Source organism: Melozone crissalis, unplaced genomic scaffold (genome assembly GCF_028551555.1).
Source record: "Melozone crissalis strain CALT ecotype California unplaced genomic scaffold, PUWL_Pcris_2 ptg000005l_1, whole genome shotgun sequence".
In the NCBI taxonomy this organism is placed as follows: domain Eukaryota; kingdom Metazoa; phylum Chordata; class Aves; order Passeriformes; family Passerellidae; genus Melozone; species Melozone crissalis.
In genome coordinates, this window is record NW_026535783.1 from 41,255,185 (window position 1) to 41,273,470 (window position 18,286).

General features: G+C 34.7%; 1 protein-coding gene across 1 annotated transcript in view; it reads right to left on the bottom strand.

The window, feature by feature from the left end:
- CNTLN (centlein) overlaps window positions 1–18,286 on the bottom strand; it is a 174,571-nt gene that overhangs the window by 46,533 nt on the left and 109,752 nt on the right. Inside the window, 2 exon segments of the mRNA XM_054289514.1 lie at window positions 14,935–15,066; window positions 15,068–15,159. Coding sequence (XP_054145489.1) covers window positions 14,935–15,066; window positions 15,068–15,159 — 224 coding nt within the window.

Sequence of the window (18,286 nt, forward strand, 5' to 3'; positions counted from 1 at the left end):
CAATGATTTTTCAAACAAATTAAGGAAAATAGAAAAAAACTTAGTAATAATATAAATAATATTTTTTAAGAAGATGAAACTGCTTCTGATATATGTCATCTGTATAATGATTATACCAATCCAAAGATAAAGGTTTTGTCCTGCAGCAATTCTAATTTAGCCTTCATTTTCTATCACTTCAATTTCAAGTCTCTGTACAAGTAAACATTGCTGTATCCCATGTCTAATTTCCGTACGTATTAAGAACACTATCTTGCTTTCATACTAAAGCAGATGCTGCACTCCATCTGTCCTTGCAAATTTCAAGGGAATATAAGGACTATTAACTATTTATTTAACAGTACTTACACAAGTAGTTTCATAATGATCAATTATATGATCACAACTGTATGATTTAATTTTTGTTGCGATTGATTTTCCAATATGGAGATGTAAACTGACAAAATATACAGATGTGCAGGACATTGTCTGAGAGGCCTTAATATTTAAACAGAAAAACTACAGAACTGGAAAAAACCAATATTTAATAAAAATAAAAATGGTCAGTGTTTCAAATATACTATATTTGAACGTATTTGAAGGATTAATATCTGCCAGACACAACCCAGTTCATTAAAACATTTTGCTACAAATAAATTAAAAATGAAAATATAACTGGAGATATTTCATGACACTTTGCCCCGTTTGAAAATATCTCAGTATTACGGGAAGCAGATGTGAAGATGTGACTGAAGTCAAAATCAATGTTTTCATGTTTCCACCATTGCTATTTTAAAAAATACTAATAAATACTAGTATTCCAACACCTAACATGCTGTGCACATCAAGTAATGCTATATACCGGGAAAGACTTCCAGCTGATGCATAAAATTTGCTCCAAGACTTCCACGGCTTTATACTTACTAGGGAATTTTCAATATAAGACATGGTATCCATGCAATCTTTTGTAGTTAGGACCAGGTTTTACTGCATGGGTTTTTTTTAAAACTAGACAGTATTTATCTGATTTCCACCAAACATGAGAGTTGGGGCAAACTCATAAAGATTGAATTTTTCATCTAGGGTCAGGGATAGTGCTTGCCATATTCCCCCTGCTTAATCTTAACACATCTAAGCACTGCAAATGAACTGCTTGCATGAGAGCCAGTCAGGGAATTTCACAATCCCTACAACTCATTACAAATTTAACAGCAGCAATACTAAGTATTCATATGTTTCAGATAACACATACAAATATGCTGCACTAAAACTCATTGGGGGAAAAAATTAATAATGCTTCCATCTGTTTTCTGTATAACTCACATAAAATACAGAGAAACCAAAATGAAAATGCTATTTTAAAGACTGTGTTTAAACTTTCTTTTGATTTACCCACTTAGTTCCAAAGCATATAGCTTTATATCTTTAGAAATGAAAGTTATTTTTAAGAGAATATATAAGAGGGAAAAAAACCCCAAAAACAAAAGAACTGAAAGAATGGTGAAATATTAATTTAACCTCTCCTCATTTCCATGTGTTTTAGAGACTGAGACATTTTCTACTGAAATATTTCTGTATCTCTAATGTAAGTGGGCAGGAAATCTGTACTTGGAGGGAAAGCTGTTCCCTCTCGCAAATTATTTTTTATATATTATTTTCCTTTAATCAAATTTCAGATTTTCAACAGTAAAAGACCATTCTCTTTCAACATACTTTGAGAAAGTGATGTAACTATTTCAACATAAAAATTACTAACATGTAAGCAGGCTGTAGGCATTCTCAGAGTTGGTTGCAAAATTCAAGGAACAAAATGTAAAAAGATAGCTCTATGCTTAATTTTGTTCAATTATTTAAATATCTCATTTTTGGCCACTTCAGATATTAATAAAAGCAGAAAAAATGTCCTCAGAAGGTCTTCTCATTTGTTTTTATGCAGACAGCTGTGTAAAAGCAAAACATTTTAAATACAAATTGTATTAACATACTTAGGTAATGGAGAAGTTCTATGTTCTCACAGAGAATGAGAAATAAACAAAGAATTGTAGGAAAGAACCTATTAAGTACCTGGAAGGAATTTTTCTAATCACATAAAGGTGATGTTATACAAATATTATTATTTACATTTTTATAAAACTAAACAAAGACATTGCTAACCACTTCTGAGAGGTACGAGAAAGCTGATGACAAACATCATGGGGAGGACAGGAATATTCTTCAAAATAATGAACTGCATTTAAAAATTATCACTAAAATGTGCTTCATATAAATTAAATTAGTAATTCATCCCTGGATTCTTGTAAATGAACCCCCACAGTCTTATATTTAATTCGTAATTTATATTATCATCAGAACCCTTGCTAAAATTACAGGCATAAATGAACAGTTTAGGGTAAAATAATCTTTATATTACTATGTTATTTATATACTATTTATACTTATTTAATATCTGAAGAGACCATCACATGAAAAAGCCATGTTTTCAGTCTAATGCATAAAGTGACATATACTTTCTTTTATCACGATTATCATCAACATTATGACTCACTTGGGCAATTTATTATTTTCCCATACATGAACAGTTTGAGGACAACACTGCAATTCTAAATCCCACCTTGAACGAGACCTACAGCTACTCAGTAGTTCCCTCATTCTCTTCTGCTGGTTTTACCAAGATAACAGTATAGACAAAATGACCCATTTTGTGTACACAATACCCTAAAGACCACAGGATGAACTTTCAGCTCAAAAATAAAGAGAAGACTGTGTACAGTTCAGCCACCAAAGAGCAGATGCTTTCCCAGTGCCTGAGAATCTTGTGAGATGTGCTGTGGCTATGGTTAGTCAGTCTCCACTACTGAGAAAGGAACTGAAGATCTTGGCACATTAGGCAGCAGAAGTAGAATGGAGTGATGCACAGTAAACCTGAGCATGATACAAGCCATGGGAACAGTCCATGACTACCTCATTAATTCCCAATTAAGCCTTAGGAGAGCAAATCAGACCATACAAAAAATAGTAAGAAAGGATAAATACTCTTCTACCTCCTCTAGCAGTTACGAAGTCCATGAGGTTCAGGCGCTTCAGGCAAACCAGCACCTTGTCAAAACCACAAAATTCTCCCCTTGAGTTACAAGGACAGTAAGAGTGTCTGACTTTGGTAGGGAAGCCATAGAATCCTGGGAATTACCACTCATTCTCTACAACAATGGAGAGTCTAAGACAGAGAATAATTAAGACAATCTCCAAGAAGAAACACTGTAGATATGTATTTTTTAAAAGGAATCTCAGGTAGTTCTCTTGTCTCAGAGGTGTTCTTGTTGCAAAGCTTTTTTTCTACTGTTGTAGAAGATGTCTTAGTTCTTGACTCCAATTCCTTTATGCCTAGAAAGTCCAAAAATTCCCCCCAAACAAAATAAAGCAATCAACCAACCAATCAAAACAACAACAACAACAACAAATTACAAAAAAAACCCAAACCCTTTAAGAAGGTTTATGCATAATCCTTGGTAAAGTGATAAGAATGGCTTGTATTCCTGGCTATGGAGGTATGTTTCAAAATTTCTTCTTGTAGTGGAAGGGAGTAGCCAGGACAACAGAGCACCAGCATTACCTTTGATTACATAAGCTTAAACAGAGAACAGTGAGAATGAGAAAATTTGAGTAAGATGCAAGCTCCAACAAAAATGCCAATTCCCTTTGTGCAAAACAATCTAGACAAAGAAATCGCACTGTGTGACAGGTAAAATAATAAGGTCAAACAGGAAACTGGTGCTTTTCAGATCTATCAGTGCAGAACTGATGAAGATTCCTCTTCTGAAATCCAGAGGAGTCCAAAAGAACACTTGTTCTTGAAGGACAAGATGTAGGACCTGTTACTGGTCCTCCTTTCTAATCACTGATAAAATCTTACTAGAAACCAGTGAGCAATAAAATGCATGGAGGAAAAGGAGGACTTTGAGTCCAAGAAGAGTTTTCAAGGACTAGCTTCTAGTTCAAGATCTAGTTTGAGCTTCTAGAGTTCAAACTCCTCAATTAAGATATCTTTCCGGTGCTAGTTATTTTTAAAAAAGACCTTCCATTTTGAGAATGGGGACAAAAAAATTATTTGCTAAATAAGAAATACATTAAGATGTCAAGAACACATTAAACATAGCACATGTACCAAATAGTATAAGGAAAATATTCCTGAAAATTTTTGTTTAAATGCAGAGAAGATTCTCCTGGCAGCCATCTTCAGTGTCCTTAGAGAGAAAATGTGCATTATATATAAGTGGTCTTTTTTTGAAAAATTAAATCCATTCTCTTGAAAGGATATGGAAGCAAAAACTGATCCCTAATTTTAAATAGTTCTTTATCCATGGAAAGGTGGGTATTAAACTTCTTCAGTCTTTGACCATTAATCTGTTATTATTTTAAGATTTTATTAACAACAGACCTTCAACCTTTCCTCATTCTTGTTATGCTTAAAATTTACCAATTTCTTGCTCCTTTCTTCCAACATATGACCTGTGTGTGATCCCAAACCAAGGTGCAGTATTACATTGAGTACCTGAACATTGCTGAGTAGAAAAGGAAATGTCCTCTGTGAAACCCTCTGCAAAAAATAATGCCTGACAAGTTAGCAATGCCTCTGCTATGAAGAGCAGTAGTTTGACAAGCTGGTGGCCCTCACGCTATGAAGTACCTTTGTGCCCCTAAGAAACACACTATTTGTTCAGCCTGTGTGGATCATTGCAAAATCAACACACATATCTGCAGGACAAAATAAATCCCACAAACCAAAACAAAACCCAAAGCAAACAAAAAAGCCACAACCCAATCCAAAACCCAACCAACTCCTATTTTGACTTTTCCTACAACATGCTGAATTTTACTTTATGCTGGATTTCACATATGGTTATCTTGTAAAGGGAGGTAATCATGTTAAAATTAAGACTTCATTTATGCATGTATTTTTTCATGAGCAACAGCAACAGCTTTGTCTCCTCTAGGTTTACTGTTTACATACAGATGCTGGAAAACATTTGAGAAAGTAGATATCAAGAACATTTCTGTGGTCATTCACAAATTCTGTTTCAATTAAATCTCAAATTTGTCCTTTGGGATTCAAACTACAAAAATTATTTTTGACAAATAAAAGAAAATTCCTGCTAGCTTTGGAAAAAAAACCCCAAGACAGCCAACTCAGAACTTCAGTTCAACAAAACTTCTTTCTTCTTACCTAATAACTGATTTTTAAATTAAATACAAGAAGACTTTAAAAAATATTTTAATGCTTTAAATTGAAAAAAAAAGTTAAAATCTTTTTTCGGCATGATTAACTTGAAAATTGTTACTATTATAACTGCTTTGGAAAAAAAAAAGTAAACTAAGAATTACAGTTTTCTGTGTCTTTTTTATACCTGAAAACAATTTTTTAAACTGAAACACCATCTATAAAGATGTCTGGAAAAGTGACAAATAGAGGAATAGCACACAGAAGTTTGGGGTTTTGTTACATACCTTAGTTTTCAGTATTTTTTAAATAACCTGCTTCTGATACTAGCAAAAACATGCAGCCATTCTCAATCATGCTTATAAAGAAGAAAATATGTCATTATCGTTATGACAGTTTTACTTGCAGAGATTGTCACACACCCTTTCTGACCACTATTACTTAATGAGATCTTACTGACAAACATGAATTGCCACAAATCTCTACATTCAAAATAAAGCAAGGAAAGTTAAATTCCTTTAGAAAATCTAAGGCGAGTTTCTTACTTGCTGCTGTACAGGAATCATCCACTTGCTACAAAGAAAACAAAAATTACACAGTTGAAATGCTTGGATCACTTTCACTGACTTAAAATCTTGTTCTCCCAAGCAACTTAAAAACCTGAGAAAACCAGCAGTATGTCTACACTGTACAGGGTGTTCCCAGTGATAATCATACTTTCTTCAACACCTAATACAAAACACAGACATTGTTTTAACAAATACCACTTGGCTGACCTAGAAGATAGGATGAAGGAATAAGAAAGTCACGTCCAATTCCTCATGGATTCTCATCTTGAATCCTGGATTTTGCACAGTTTACCTTACGAACATGATCCGAGTGACATTTCACAAATTCCTGGATAAATGTTGCTACACTCTGCCAGCAGAGAGACTGGCTGTGTCATGCACAGATCAATAATAGCACTATGTTTCATCAGCCTCAAAATCAAAAGTGCTTCATCTGGCAAAAGCCATGGCCCTTGAGGATCTGACATATATAAAATGAGTACTGTACACATGATGTCTACTACAAAAGCTGCTAGTGTAAAGACAAGTCTAGAGACACACACCACAGTATATAGGAATAGGAAAATATGTGTTTGCATATATAAAGTTTTTAACTCCTATTTATGAAGAGTGTCATAAATAACACAAAGCAGCAGCTGAATAACAGCAATGAAACTGAACTTTTATGATGCCTGACAGAAATATAAAAAACACAGGAAAATCCAATATTCACAGTCCTTGGAGGAATTCTCAAGAAAATAAAAGGACATTTTGAACTGCACATGGTAATATCTATGACAGTGGGCTGCAATAAAATGCACACTAAGCTATATATAATGACTTCTGATCAAAATTATGTTAATTGAAAATATGCTTTTATCTTCTTCAGAGTAACTACTCAAAATAGAAGTCTTGAGAGTGTCAGTCATCATATACTACCTGTAGTTTCAGTCCACAATATAGGCCTTCCCAAAATAACAACAGAAATTTATGCCTCCTACCACTTAGGCTTCCTCATATCTTATTCTTTCGGTGACAGAGATTGTAAAGTTTTCAAATAAGTGCAGCATAAGCAGCAGTGCGCAGATTTTTAATTGAAATTACTCTTTATTAGAATGTGTCTCCCTCATTTTTCTCATAGGAAATTTAGTCTTTTTTTTTCCTGCCAAAGTTTATATTGCAAACAATACTTTGGGAAGTAAGTATTTTTACTGTTTTGAAGCCAAACCTTTAACAAACTATCCTCAGCTTGAGTACTTTATCAAGATTTAGACTAAAACAAAAATATTAAAATTAGACTGTCTCTATGTCCCCAATTAAAATGGAAAGCTTTTTCCTTAGAAAATATCATGACTACTTCACTAAAAATATATTTTCTTATGCTTAATCCTCCTGGTAAAATATGAAGTATGTATTAAAAAGCATAATTTATCTTTCCTTTTCTGCATTTTCCTTTACCAACTTACATACTACCTACGTCAAATACTTTAATCTTCACTCAGCTCTGCAATCAGCAAAATTGAAAGGGTTTTACAGGACTAACATAATCCTATATTCTGTGTATATTACACAAAAAAGCCATTTTTTCCTTCTCTGTGTATCTTCTGCTTAAGACTAATGATCTTGAAATGCTTCTCTTGCACACCATGGAATGGTCATTTCCTTTGGGTTACTTCATTTTAATATCCACCTTCCCTGTGCCGTGACTTTGTATGTGTATGTCTTCAGTGGTGATGGCTTCTTTCTCTGCCTCAGAATTTCTCTTCTTTATAACCTCATGTTTTATCACTAATGTAGCACTCCTGCTTGGCTTCAGGGAGATTCTTAAAAACAAGTGGTTTGAATATCTTAAATTTATTGTCCATGTTTACATCTCTTTTCTGCAGCACTAAACTCATTTTAGCATTAATTTAAAAAACACTGTTGCCCACCTGAGCTCAATGACGTAAACTCACTTCCATCATTGCTTCAGGTGAGCAGTGTTATTGAAGTTGAGAATTTACCTTCCTGTTCATACTTCCCATTTATTAAGCTTATGCCATCAAACAAATATCTCTCTATTACTTTTTCATGCATTCTACAGACCCAATATTTTTTCTATTCCTTTAACAAAAAATCTGCCTACAGCCAACCACAAGCAGCTGATTTCTCTCTAATTCTTCCCTTTTAGATTAGTTGGCCAATATCATTGCAGTTGTCTGACTCCAACTGGCAAGAGTCAATTACAGTCACCTAAAAATGACAGATATCATATCTGCTGTGTTTCTATCTTTGCTATTTTTTTCAACCTTTCTTTACTAGACTGATGACTCTACAGGATTTCTTTTTCTCAGACATTTAAACTTGAGTTACCTGCTAACCTGCTCTCCGAAAACCTCACATTTGTTCTCTGGAACAATGTACTTTCAAATCCTTCCTATAAGTCTTGAAGTGCTTTTAAAATTATTTTAATTTGGATTCTGTGTATTAGAATTATACACATTATTCTAAGACCAGTCAAATTATGCCAGTCCAAGAAAACATATTCTTTCCACTCCTCTTATACAGACTCCAGTTCGTACATTTGAGGACTGTATTTTTTAAATTGGCAATTCAAATTTTTTTAAATGGCAATGGGGTTCATGCTCAGCATTACCTCCTAGGACTCTCATTTTTCTTTAGAGTCCCTGGTTCCCAAGAGACAGCCATTCAGCCTCACTTAATGTGAAACTTGAGCAGCGTATTGGTTTTCATTATGATGTAATGATTTGCTCATTAAAAACACTGTGAGATCATAACAATCCACACTCTTCAATCAGACTCTGGTGGATGATTGAAAGCTTAAGAGTAGTTGTCAATGCCTGAAGGTATCCTATTGCACTGGCTTGGATTTTTTATGCTGTCACTAATTTTTAAAAAATGATTGCAAGATTTTACTTCTAAAACAAACAGCAAAAAGACGGTCATTTATTTCATAGTATATCCAGATAAAATAGATATATAAAGTGTAAACCATTATCCTGGTGAAACTAATAATGCTATCATTGATGTGAGGGATAAACTGAAAAATTAATTTCATGGTATGTGAGATTCTGAGCTAGTGAAAATGATTAAGGGTTACTTATATGCATCAATTTAACCTTAAGGCATGACTTGAGACATTGAGTCTCCATTGTGTTCCATGTAGCAATGCTTAGCTCAAATCCAAATTCTATGTAAAAGCAACTATGGTGGATACAACCTTTTAAATTTGATTTCATACTTACACTTCAATAAGCAATGACTATTGCACAGAGGCACAAAACAAAACTGACTGAATCTGCTTATAAAACTTCTGAAACTTTCAAGTCATAAAGCTGTTATTATTTAAACCCATGACCCTATTCATCCAACTCCTTAGAAAATGCAACTCCTCAAATAAAGAACTGTCTTTCACCAATTCCCCTAGTCCATGTATATACCTTGCTAACCATACTAAGCAATCTCCTCCACCAATCTTCTGTTCTGTATCTTTACATTGAGAAAAATTCATTTCACAAACAAGGACAGGAGCAAAGGAAAGGAGAAGTAACATAGGAGAGTCCATTGGAAAGTGCAGGAGAATCAACTCAATGTTCACAATACAAAATTATCTCCCCAATGTCTCATGAGTCTTGAAAACTTTTCTTAAGAACATCATTGGGAAAACATTTATCTAGGCTGGTAAAGAGAGAAAAGAGTGACTGTTAGGTAAAAATACATCACAAAAACCAGGAAGAGAACTGGAACTTTCAAGGGAGGATACATGACTGATGGAAACCCAAAGCAGCTATTTTTGGCATGTCATTTCACAGTCTATCAGAATACTAAATCAGAGATTATCAACAAAAATTTGCAGCTACATGACCTGTTGTTGGTCCTTCTCCAAAGGTTGAAAACAAAAAGGAATCCCTCACTATAGAGAGATGTATATGCAAGATTAGAGACAATAAAACTTAATTTTACCAGGATAAGTCTTGAAATTTCCTAAAACTCTGGAAATAAGCACATGGATAAAAGGTTTAGTAAAATCACTTCCATAGTTAATAGCAGTAGTTACTAATGAATAATTAATGGACTGCTCTGGCGAGTAAACCTAAGAGTACTGGTCCAACTGCAACACAATCAGGTGTTCTGATGATCTCTTAGAAAATCGAATCTGCCAGGTCTGAAATGTAATCTCTTGGCAACATATAAATAATTATTCCCAAATCAATGACCTTCTTTGTGTGAGATTTAATGGTGAATAAATATCCTCTGACAAAACCATATATTATCTGTAGGACTTTACATAGTAGAGAAGGTTCAAGAATCCAGTGCAGCTTTATGCTTATCTTTAATTACTGAGCAGATCACAGTGAATTCAACAAAAACACTCATGTGAACACAAAAGGAAATCCCATTATGATAGTACATGTTGAGTTTTTCCAGGTCTCAAGCTGTATCCTATTTGAGAATTTTTTTACTTTAAAAAAATGCAAATTGAGTTCTGTTTTGGTTCAGGGTATTTTTTCCAATAGTAAGATTAAGAGTAAATGCAAAGGAAAGTTTGATCAAATCACAGGAAAGGTGAATTAAAAAAAGCTCATATCACATGAAATTAAGAACATAAAAGTTACAGGATATCTTCTGTATCATCTATATAATCTAAATGTCTATTCCATTACTATATTAAGCTACTGGATATAGATATATTAGTGATACTTACATAAATGTGTACAACCTCTGTAATATTACAATGACATGTTAATTCTTTTGATACACATTCTTTCTTCTAATATAAAAAATGCTTTTTAGCATATGCTATGTAGCAGTAACTTTATACAAAGTTTATTTCTATTAATTACTATTTTTGATTAATTCAGTCTTCCAAATTTCAGTAATTCTAAAACTTTCAATAAATTTTTATCATTCAGATCTTCTATAGATATAATTAAAATTATCTAATGTACAAAATGAGAAATATCTTTTTATGGTACCAGAGGAAGAAGAAAATCCAAAACTCAGCTTAGAAGAGGTGATACTAAATGCAGAATCTTTCACAAACTTAATAAAAATACACAAATTCTCTGGAGTACATCCATGTAAGACACTTCAAATATATAAAACCAGGACATTTCTAGAAGTGTTTTGACAGGAAATAACTGGATAGGTTTATAACCATTTCTAACTGGACTACATTTATCTAGGAAGCCCAAAAAACTCTGTCCAAGTAATTACACATTTGCTGGAATGAACAAAATGTGAGGAAATGGCAAAAGCAGTTTCAGCTACTGCAGGAGAATTACAAATAAAATTCCATTTATCATTTCAAATTTATTCCTAAAATTTACTTTAAGGAAACCACAAGCATACATAAATAGTTAAAATATATATATAACATATATATAATATGTATGTATATATAAAATATAATACTTATATTAAGTGTGATAATACATCTTTAAAGAGTGAAAAAAATCTTCAATGAAAACCAGAATTTAAGTGATATCTTTGCATATAATAATACTTCAGTCAATAATTTTCAATGCATCTAAATTTATCATCAGCTTCTTCTTTGTTTCAGTGCAATCGAAGAATACTAAATTGGCGGACTTAGTTTTCTTTGGGTACATAAGAGAAGTGAAGCTGTGATGTTGGTTTTGCAGACACAACACCAAACTCTGCCTATACTTTCATACACAGCAATAAAAAATAGTCAAGAGAATATGTAAAGTAAGCCACAACCTTTAAAGAATAAAAAAGCTTCCTTTAGCACTTTACTTTTCTACTTTTCATGCTCATACCTTTCTATGCTTGAGATAATATACTAGATAAACAAACTAAGATCTCAGGGGGAAAGAGTTCCCTTAAAATTCAAAGAAAAGTGAAAATCAAATAGCTAAAATAAAGTCTGGAGGTGTATTTAAAATGCAGCCGGGAAAAAAAAAAGCGTAGTCTGGCTCACATTTAAAATATGCTTCTAAAAAAAATTAAAAGCACCTTCCCAGTTCAGCAAAAGCGTAGCAATATATCTGCAGGAAGGCATCTGAAAAAAACTTCACTGAAACCTTCACATTATCCTCTAAAGAATGTGTCAGAATTTGACCAGTTGACTTGTTCTTATTCTGAGATTCAATTTTCCTTTTGAAGTAGACTTACACAGGCACTATGCAATTGCCCACAGTATTCTGTAAAGAAATGCAGCTTTCCTATGACATCATCTGAGAAACACTGGAAGTGCAAAAATATGGTACATTTGAGCAGTGGACATTTGAATAACCTTCACATGAATAAGAGAAGCGCTAGTGACTTAAACTGCTTATGGATTTAATTTCTTTTTCAATATAATTTGACTGGATTTTTGCCACAAGAATGACACTGCACAAAACTAATTATGATTACTGTGTTGTATGCAATAAAACCCCTCTTCTTATAAGTAATGAATGATAGAAATGAGTAGAGGGAACACTAAACCTTAGAGAAAAGATCCTGAATTTTCCCAACAATTTTTTTAAATGCTTTTCTTAGAAACTAAGAAAATAATAAATACCATGGCTTCCACATTAAGTATCTGCTCCAGCTGTGATTTCTATACACCAATAACAAAATGTAAGTACTGTACTTCTTGTACAGATGGTCTTGACTCAGTGTTAACGTGAATCCTTGGAGAATGCAAGTGTTGATTCTCACATGTGCAGTCACTTCACAGCCATTTTTTTAAAAAATATGCAAGGAATTGCTTTTGCAGAAATCAAACAAAGCCAGATATCTACATTACTGCAAAGCATTTATAAGGCCAAACAAAACCAAAACTTAAATCCAGAATTCTGAACTCTTAAGAGCAGACAAATATACACTACATACATGCCTGGGTGGATTTTCAAGAAAATACACAAGACCGTGCATGTATATGTTCTGAAAATCAGCAGATACTAGGGCCCTTAGGTTGTATGAACTGTAAAAGCTGTCTCAAAATGAACATCTGGAATATTTAAATCTTAAATCTAGAGTTGATCTTCTAGAGTCTCTGGGGACTAAAATGAAGGACTGACTGCAGAAACATCTGTCCTTGTCTGCTAAAGCATTTACTCTCTTAGATAAATTCAGGCAAAATGGCATCTTGTCCAAGCCATGATTTTAATGTTAACAGTCGCTAGAGAGCTAAATTTACCTTAGCCTAGGACCAAAAGTTCACTATTAATGTAAGTTTACCCAGAACTTTATGGTTATGGCAGTTAACTGTAGATGCTTATTTTTGGATATTAGTAATTTTGGCACTCTTGAAGTATTTAAGATTTTCTCCAAATCTAGAGATGTGTCAGTATTTTTTTCCATGGTTTGACTGCTTGTTTTTTATCTTCTACCTTTCAAGAATATTCTAAAATCTAAAGTAACAAAAGTATTAACAAAAAAACCTTAAAAAACATTATTTCTCCTGCAGTATCTAAAAACTTCACTTCTAGATATCATTTCTTACCAAAAAAAAAAAAAAAAACCAACAAAAAAAACAACCCATACAAGTCCCCCACACAAGTGTGCTTTAGAACCATTAGATCTGTCTGAATCAGGGTTCTCTCTCTAAAACATGAGTGTACCCTGCAGTGACTGTGTAGGTTCTTTACCTCCTTAATTTTCACTTGGCAAGTAGCCCAAGCCTCTGCTTTAAATATCCCACTTGGTAGCACTAGTATGGCACCTGAAGAGTAATTAGTTGTAAGAAAGGGAATTTGAATCGTTTGCTGAGAAGGAAAAAAATGTGCATGCCTAATAAAGATTTTTTCCTTGAGTACCCGAAACACTCTTTATTTATTTTTGCTTAGAATGCACCACCCTTTAAATAGACCAGCGACTTTTTTTTTTTTTAAATCTTCCAGAAAAAATGAGTGATAGAAAACCAGTTTGGTTTTAAAGCAATGCTATTTTTATTTTAGTCAGTCTTTTCCATTACTGCACCTCTTATCGTTACATAAATTTTGTTCCCCCCATTTATTTTCTTTTTTTTTTTAACAGTTCACTGATAACAGCATTTTCTATTTTATTTCTCACATTGCTCTTCAATAGATACCTAAGGAGTAGTCTTTTATGAAGGCAAATCATGAAGATGTCTGAGAAATCAGAACATTTCCGCTAAATTACACATATAGTTCCCTGTGAAGTTTATACTGTCCATGAAACTTTATATTATGATACTGTTTGTAAGATAGGCAGATCTTCACTGGTTCCAATGATATTGAAAACTCTTTTTAAACAATTCATTACACATACATAGTTATGCAAAATGAGTAACAGAAATGAAGTTTTCCCTCCTCTAGAAATTAGCAGTTCCCTAGTCCTAAGAAAGTGAAAAGTGCTGCTCCTGATACTGCTTCTGCCTTCTGTGCAAAGACAAAAACACACAGAAGTTTGAGGGGGAGGGGATTTGATTTCTTTTTTAATGTCTGCCTCCTTCCAGCAAGTCCATCTGTTGTAGCACTATAATTCTGGAAGCAGGATGTGTGTGTGACCAACAGGAGACAATTACTGCATAAGTGTTTGTTGATTCAGCTCTATAAAGGGCAGGCCAATCACTACAGTATGAACAGAAAAGAATTCCAGCTGAGGAGCTGCATATAGATTAACACAAAATACATATATACATGAGAATGGGGAAAACCAGAAAGGAGTAATAGCATGGAAAAGGATTTAGTAGAAATGAAGACTGAAGCAGAGAAGAAAGTTTGTGTCCTTGGGTTGTTAACTAAATACTTTAATAGTCTCTATTTCCATAAACTTTGTTTTTTGGCTTTTCACCTTAACAGAGAAAGATGGGATTAAATAGATAGAGAATGGGCCTGAGTCCCCTTCGGAAGAAAACTCTAGTTGTCTTGGGGTGTACGGAGACAGGGCCTGTTCTTCACAGAGGAAGAGGCACTAGTTCTGGACTAACCAGATTCTCAGGAAGGTTTGCAGATCACAGGCTAAAAGTGAAACTTACCTCATTCATTTGAATGCAAGACCACTTTATTTTCAAAACGATAAATGAATTGCGTTGATGCACTAGCTTTAATACCATCTGCACATAATAAGTATCTCACACAAAGCATGCTAATACATAATATTTCATAATTTTTACTATAATAAAAAAATACAAAAAATCAATGTTATCAAAATTTCACAGAACTGCACTAGAATTAAGGTGACCATTGCAAGACACTATAATGAAAAGTACTTTACCTCTATGGTCAATTTATTAACTTGAAGTCTCTGATCAGCCAAATGTAGCTGACTTGTTAATTTTTCATTGGTTTGTTTAACATTTTTAATGGAAGTCACCATTGTCTTTTTTTTCCTCTGTACAACAGCTACCTACTTTCTGCAGTGGCTTAATTTTTTCCTGCAATAGAGTAACAGAGTTGCCTGGTTTCTGGACAGTGATATTTCTCCCTTTTGCTCTGCTCACTGAACATAAAATGGCATATTACTAAATGGACAAAATCATCATAAGTAACATGATTTATGATTTTTTTTTTGGCCCTTCAAGACACTTCCTGAAATCTTGAAAATATTTTTTAGTAAGTATACTGGTAAATTAACAACTGACCTATAAAAACATAAAACATATAAAACAGTCAACCTATAAACACTCCATGTTGTGCTTTTCCTCAAGTGGCAACAATCAACAAGGACTTGGAAGTTACATGTGTTTTGAATTTCTGATTAAGATTATCAAAAATAGAGGCTTCAGTGTCTTGTTAACAGGCTGGGGGTTTTTTAAGGTCTAAACCAAAACCCATTTAATTTGTTTCATTGGCTATGTTGGCTACAAGGGGCAAACATGAACAAAAAGTAATGAAAAACCTCATATCAGTCAGTGGATTCACTAGGTGGGACTTAGTAAAAACTTACTTTAACTATGTGAAAAGATGCTGTTTGATAGTCATTTTTTTAATGAGAATTTCACCTTAAAATAATGAGCTAAATATCTGAAAACACACAAATTCAAACAAACAAATCTTGCAACAGACTGTCAGTGGGTTTGTGTATTAATTTACTAGGTATTAAATGCTCAGTGTATATTTAAACACTTTTGATCAGGAACTCTGCAATCTTTCTCCAGTTTTTTTAAGTTTTCAGATTTCAATTTCTAGGTCATATCATGCAACATATTCCTGGGAATATTAATATCTTAAATAGCTGTTAATCAAATTTAAAAGAGTGAAGACCAACGCATTCTCTACCAACTGCACTGAATAAATTGCTGACATTGCAGGATAACTTAGCCATAAATTCTAGATAAGTACAATCACCACACAATTTGAAAGACCAAGAACTGAGCTCTCAGCAGACGACAAGCACATCTGTGGCAAAAAGACTGAGATCTCCACTCTAAGCCACAGCTCTAATAAATGTATGAGTTGTAAGAGAGTTACAGTAACTCTGCTAATACTGCACAGGGTATTGTATATTCCTACCAGGTAGAGAAAAAATGACCAAGTCCTTGAATCATAAATGGTCTCATCTCCAACCCCTTGCACAGCTCAAGACTTCAGAAATATCTTTAGCCTCTCTTTGTATGAGAATACCCACCAGTAGGGTACTTAAATACTTTGGATGGATTAAAGAATTCTGTTAAACTGGTGTTCCCAACTGCTAAGGCTAATGCTATTTGTGCAATACTTTCTTTCACACTCATAAACCATGTTTTCAAATCCTTTTCCTGCAATAGAGGAGTTCTATTGAAGCAAATTTAACTGCTTAATGCTCTCCAGATACTTCCTGAGTCTGCTTCAGTTCCACCAGTCAGTTACAAATGTCTATCAGAATGTATCTATCTTCTCCACTAGGAACAGACAGTAAATGAAATACAGGCCCTACAGAAATTGTAGTGGCAGTATAGCCAATGAAGAGAGGACAGTGTCCTGGCTTCCCTGCCTTGTATGTTCTCACTCAAGAGTAGAAGGAAATTAACAACAGTAGCACACTTCTGTCAGATCTTCATAGATTAATGGAGAAGAATTTTCTTTTTTTCAGTTTATTTCACCAAAAGTATTGATGAAATAATACCATCAAGAATATGTAACAAGACCAGAGAGTCTGCATTTGGACTAAAATTTTGGAAACTAAGGAAACAATCTTTTTTCAAACTGTGTTATATCACCATTCAAAATACTGAATTTCAAATTAGTTATCTAAAAGCAGCAAGTTGTTCAGTGTTTCAGTATTCTGTTTCTTGAACAAAGAAATAATAATATCTGGTTATGTTTAAAATTCCATTAAGTGATTTATTTGGACAAACATAGGAGGGAAAATCTATTAGGCACTGTTAAAAAGTCCAAGAATGAGTCATCTGTTACAGATTGTATAGAGCCTCTTAAGACCTGGGACACAACCAGCTGGCCCTCTTCTGTGAGAAAACAGCGTATAGATGTTAGCAATGAGTCAAGCAGTTCAAATCCCAGACAATCCATGTAAATAGGCTAAGAAGAGGCTAAAAGCAAACTTTTCTCAAGACAGAATCTTCTGGACACAGAGAGAGTCAAAAGCATCTTTCTAAGATGAAGAAACTCATCCAGTGCACAACAAACGAACTGAGAGATATTTATGCTGGATCAGTCAGCACACCATTTGGCTAGAAGGGAGGGAGAGAGGGGTGTTGTTATCTCCCTGTTACAGGTTAGGGCAGCCTGCTCTGTATGGTGCTTCTGACTGAGAGAAAGTTCAATGGGATGCCTGTGGCATTCTTTGGACTGTGAAACAGCACCACTAGCTTGTACAGCAACTTTACATTTTCAAATCATCTTTCACTTTCTGTCCAAACAGTTTTATAGGTATATTTGGTCTGTATGGCCAGATTTTGGTAGTGGGGGAGCTAGAGGGGTGGCTTCTGCCAGAAGCTGACAGAAGCTTCTTCCATGTCTAGCAGAGTCATTGCCAGCCAGTTCAAAGACAGACCCACCATGGGCCAACTAGAAATGATAGTATCTCTATGAAAACATAATTAAGAAGGAAAAAAGTCATTGCAGACGTAATTGTGGCCAGAGAAGAGCAGAGAGAGAATATGTGACAGGAACAGCTCTGCAAACACAAGGTCAGTGCAGAAGGAGGGACAGGAGCTGAGATTCCCCTGCAGCCCATGGTGCAGACCATGCTGAAGCAGCTGCAGCCCATGGAGGATCACAGGGATGCAGAGATCCACCTAAAGCCCGTGGAGGAGACCCACAGCTGAGCAGGGGGTGCCTGAGAGGAGGCTGGGACCCCGTGGGAGGCCTGTGCTGGAGCAGGCTCCTGGCAGGGACCTGGGGAGAGAGGAGCCCACACCAGAGCAGATTTCCTGGGAGGAATTGTGATCCATGGGGGACCCAGGCTGGAGCAGCCTGTTCTTGAAGGACTGCACCCTGTAGAAGAGTGACCACATTGCAGCAGTTTGTGGGGGCCTTACCCATGGGATGGACTCACATTGGAGAAGTTCATGGAGAACTGTCTCCCATGAGAGACCCCACACTGGAGCAGGGGAAGGAGTCCCCTTCCTGAGCAGTGGGAGAAACAACATGTGATGAACTGACCATAACCCCCATGCCCTGTCTCC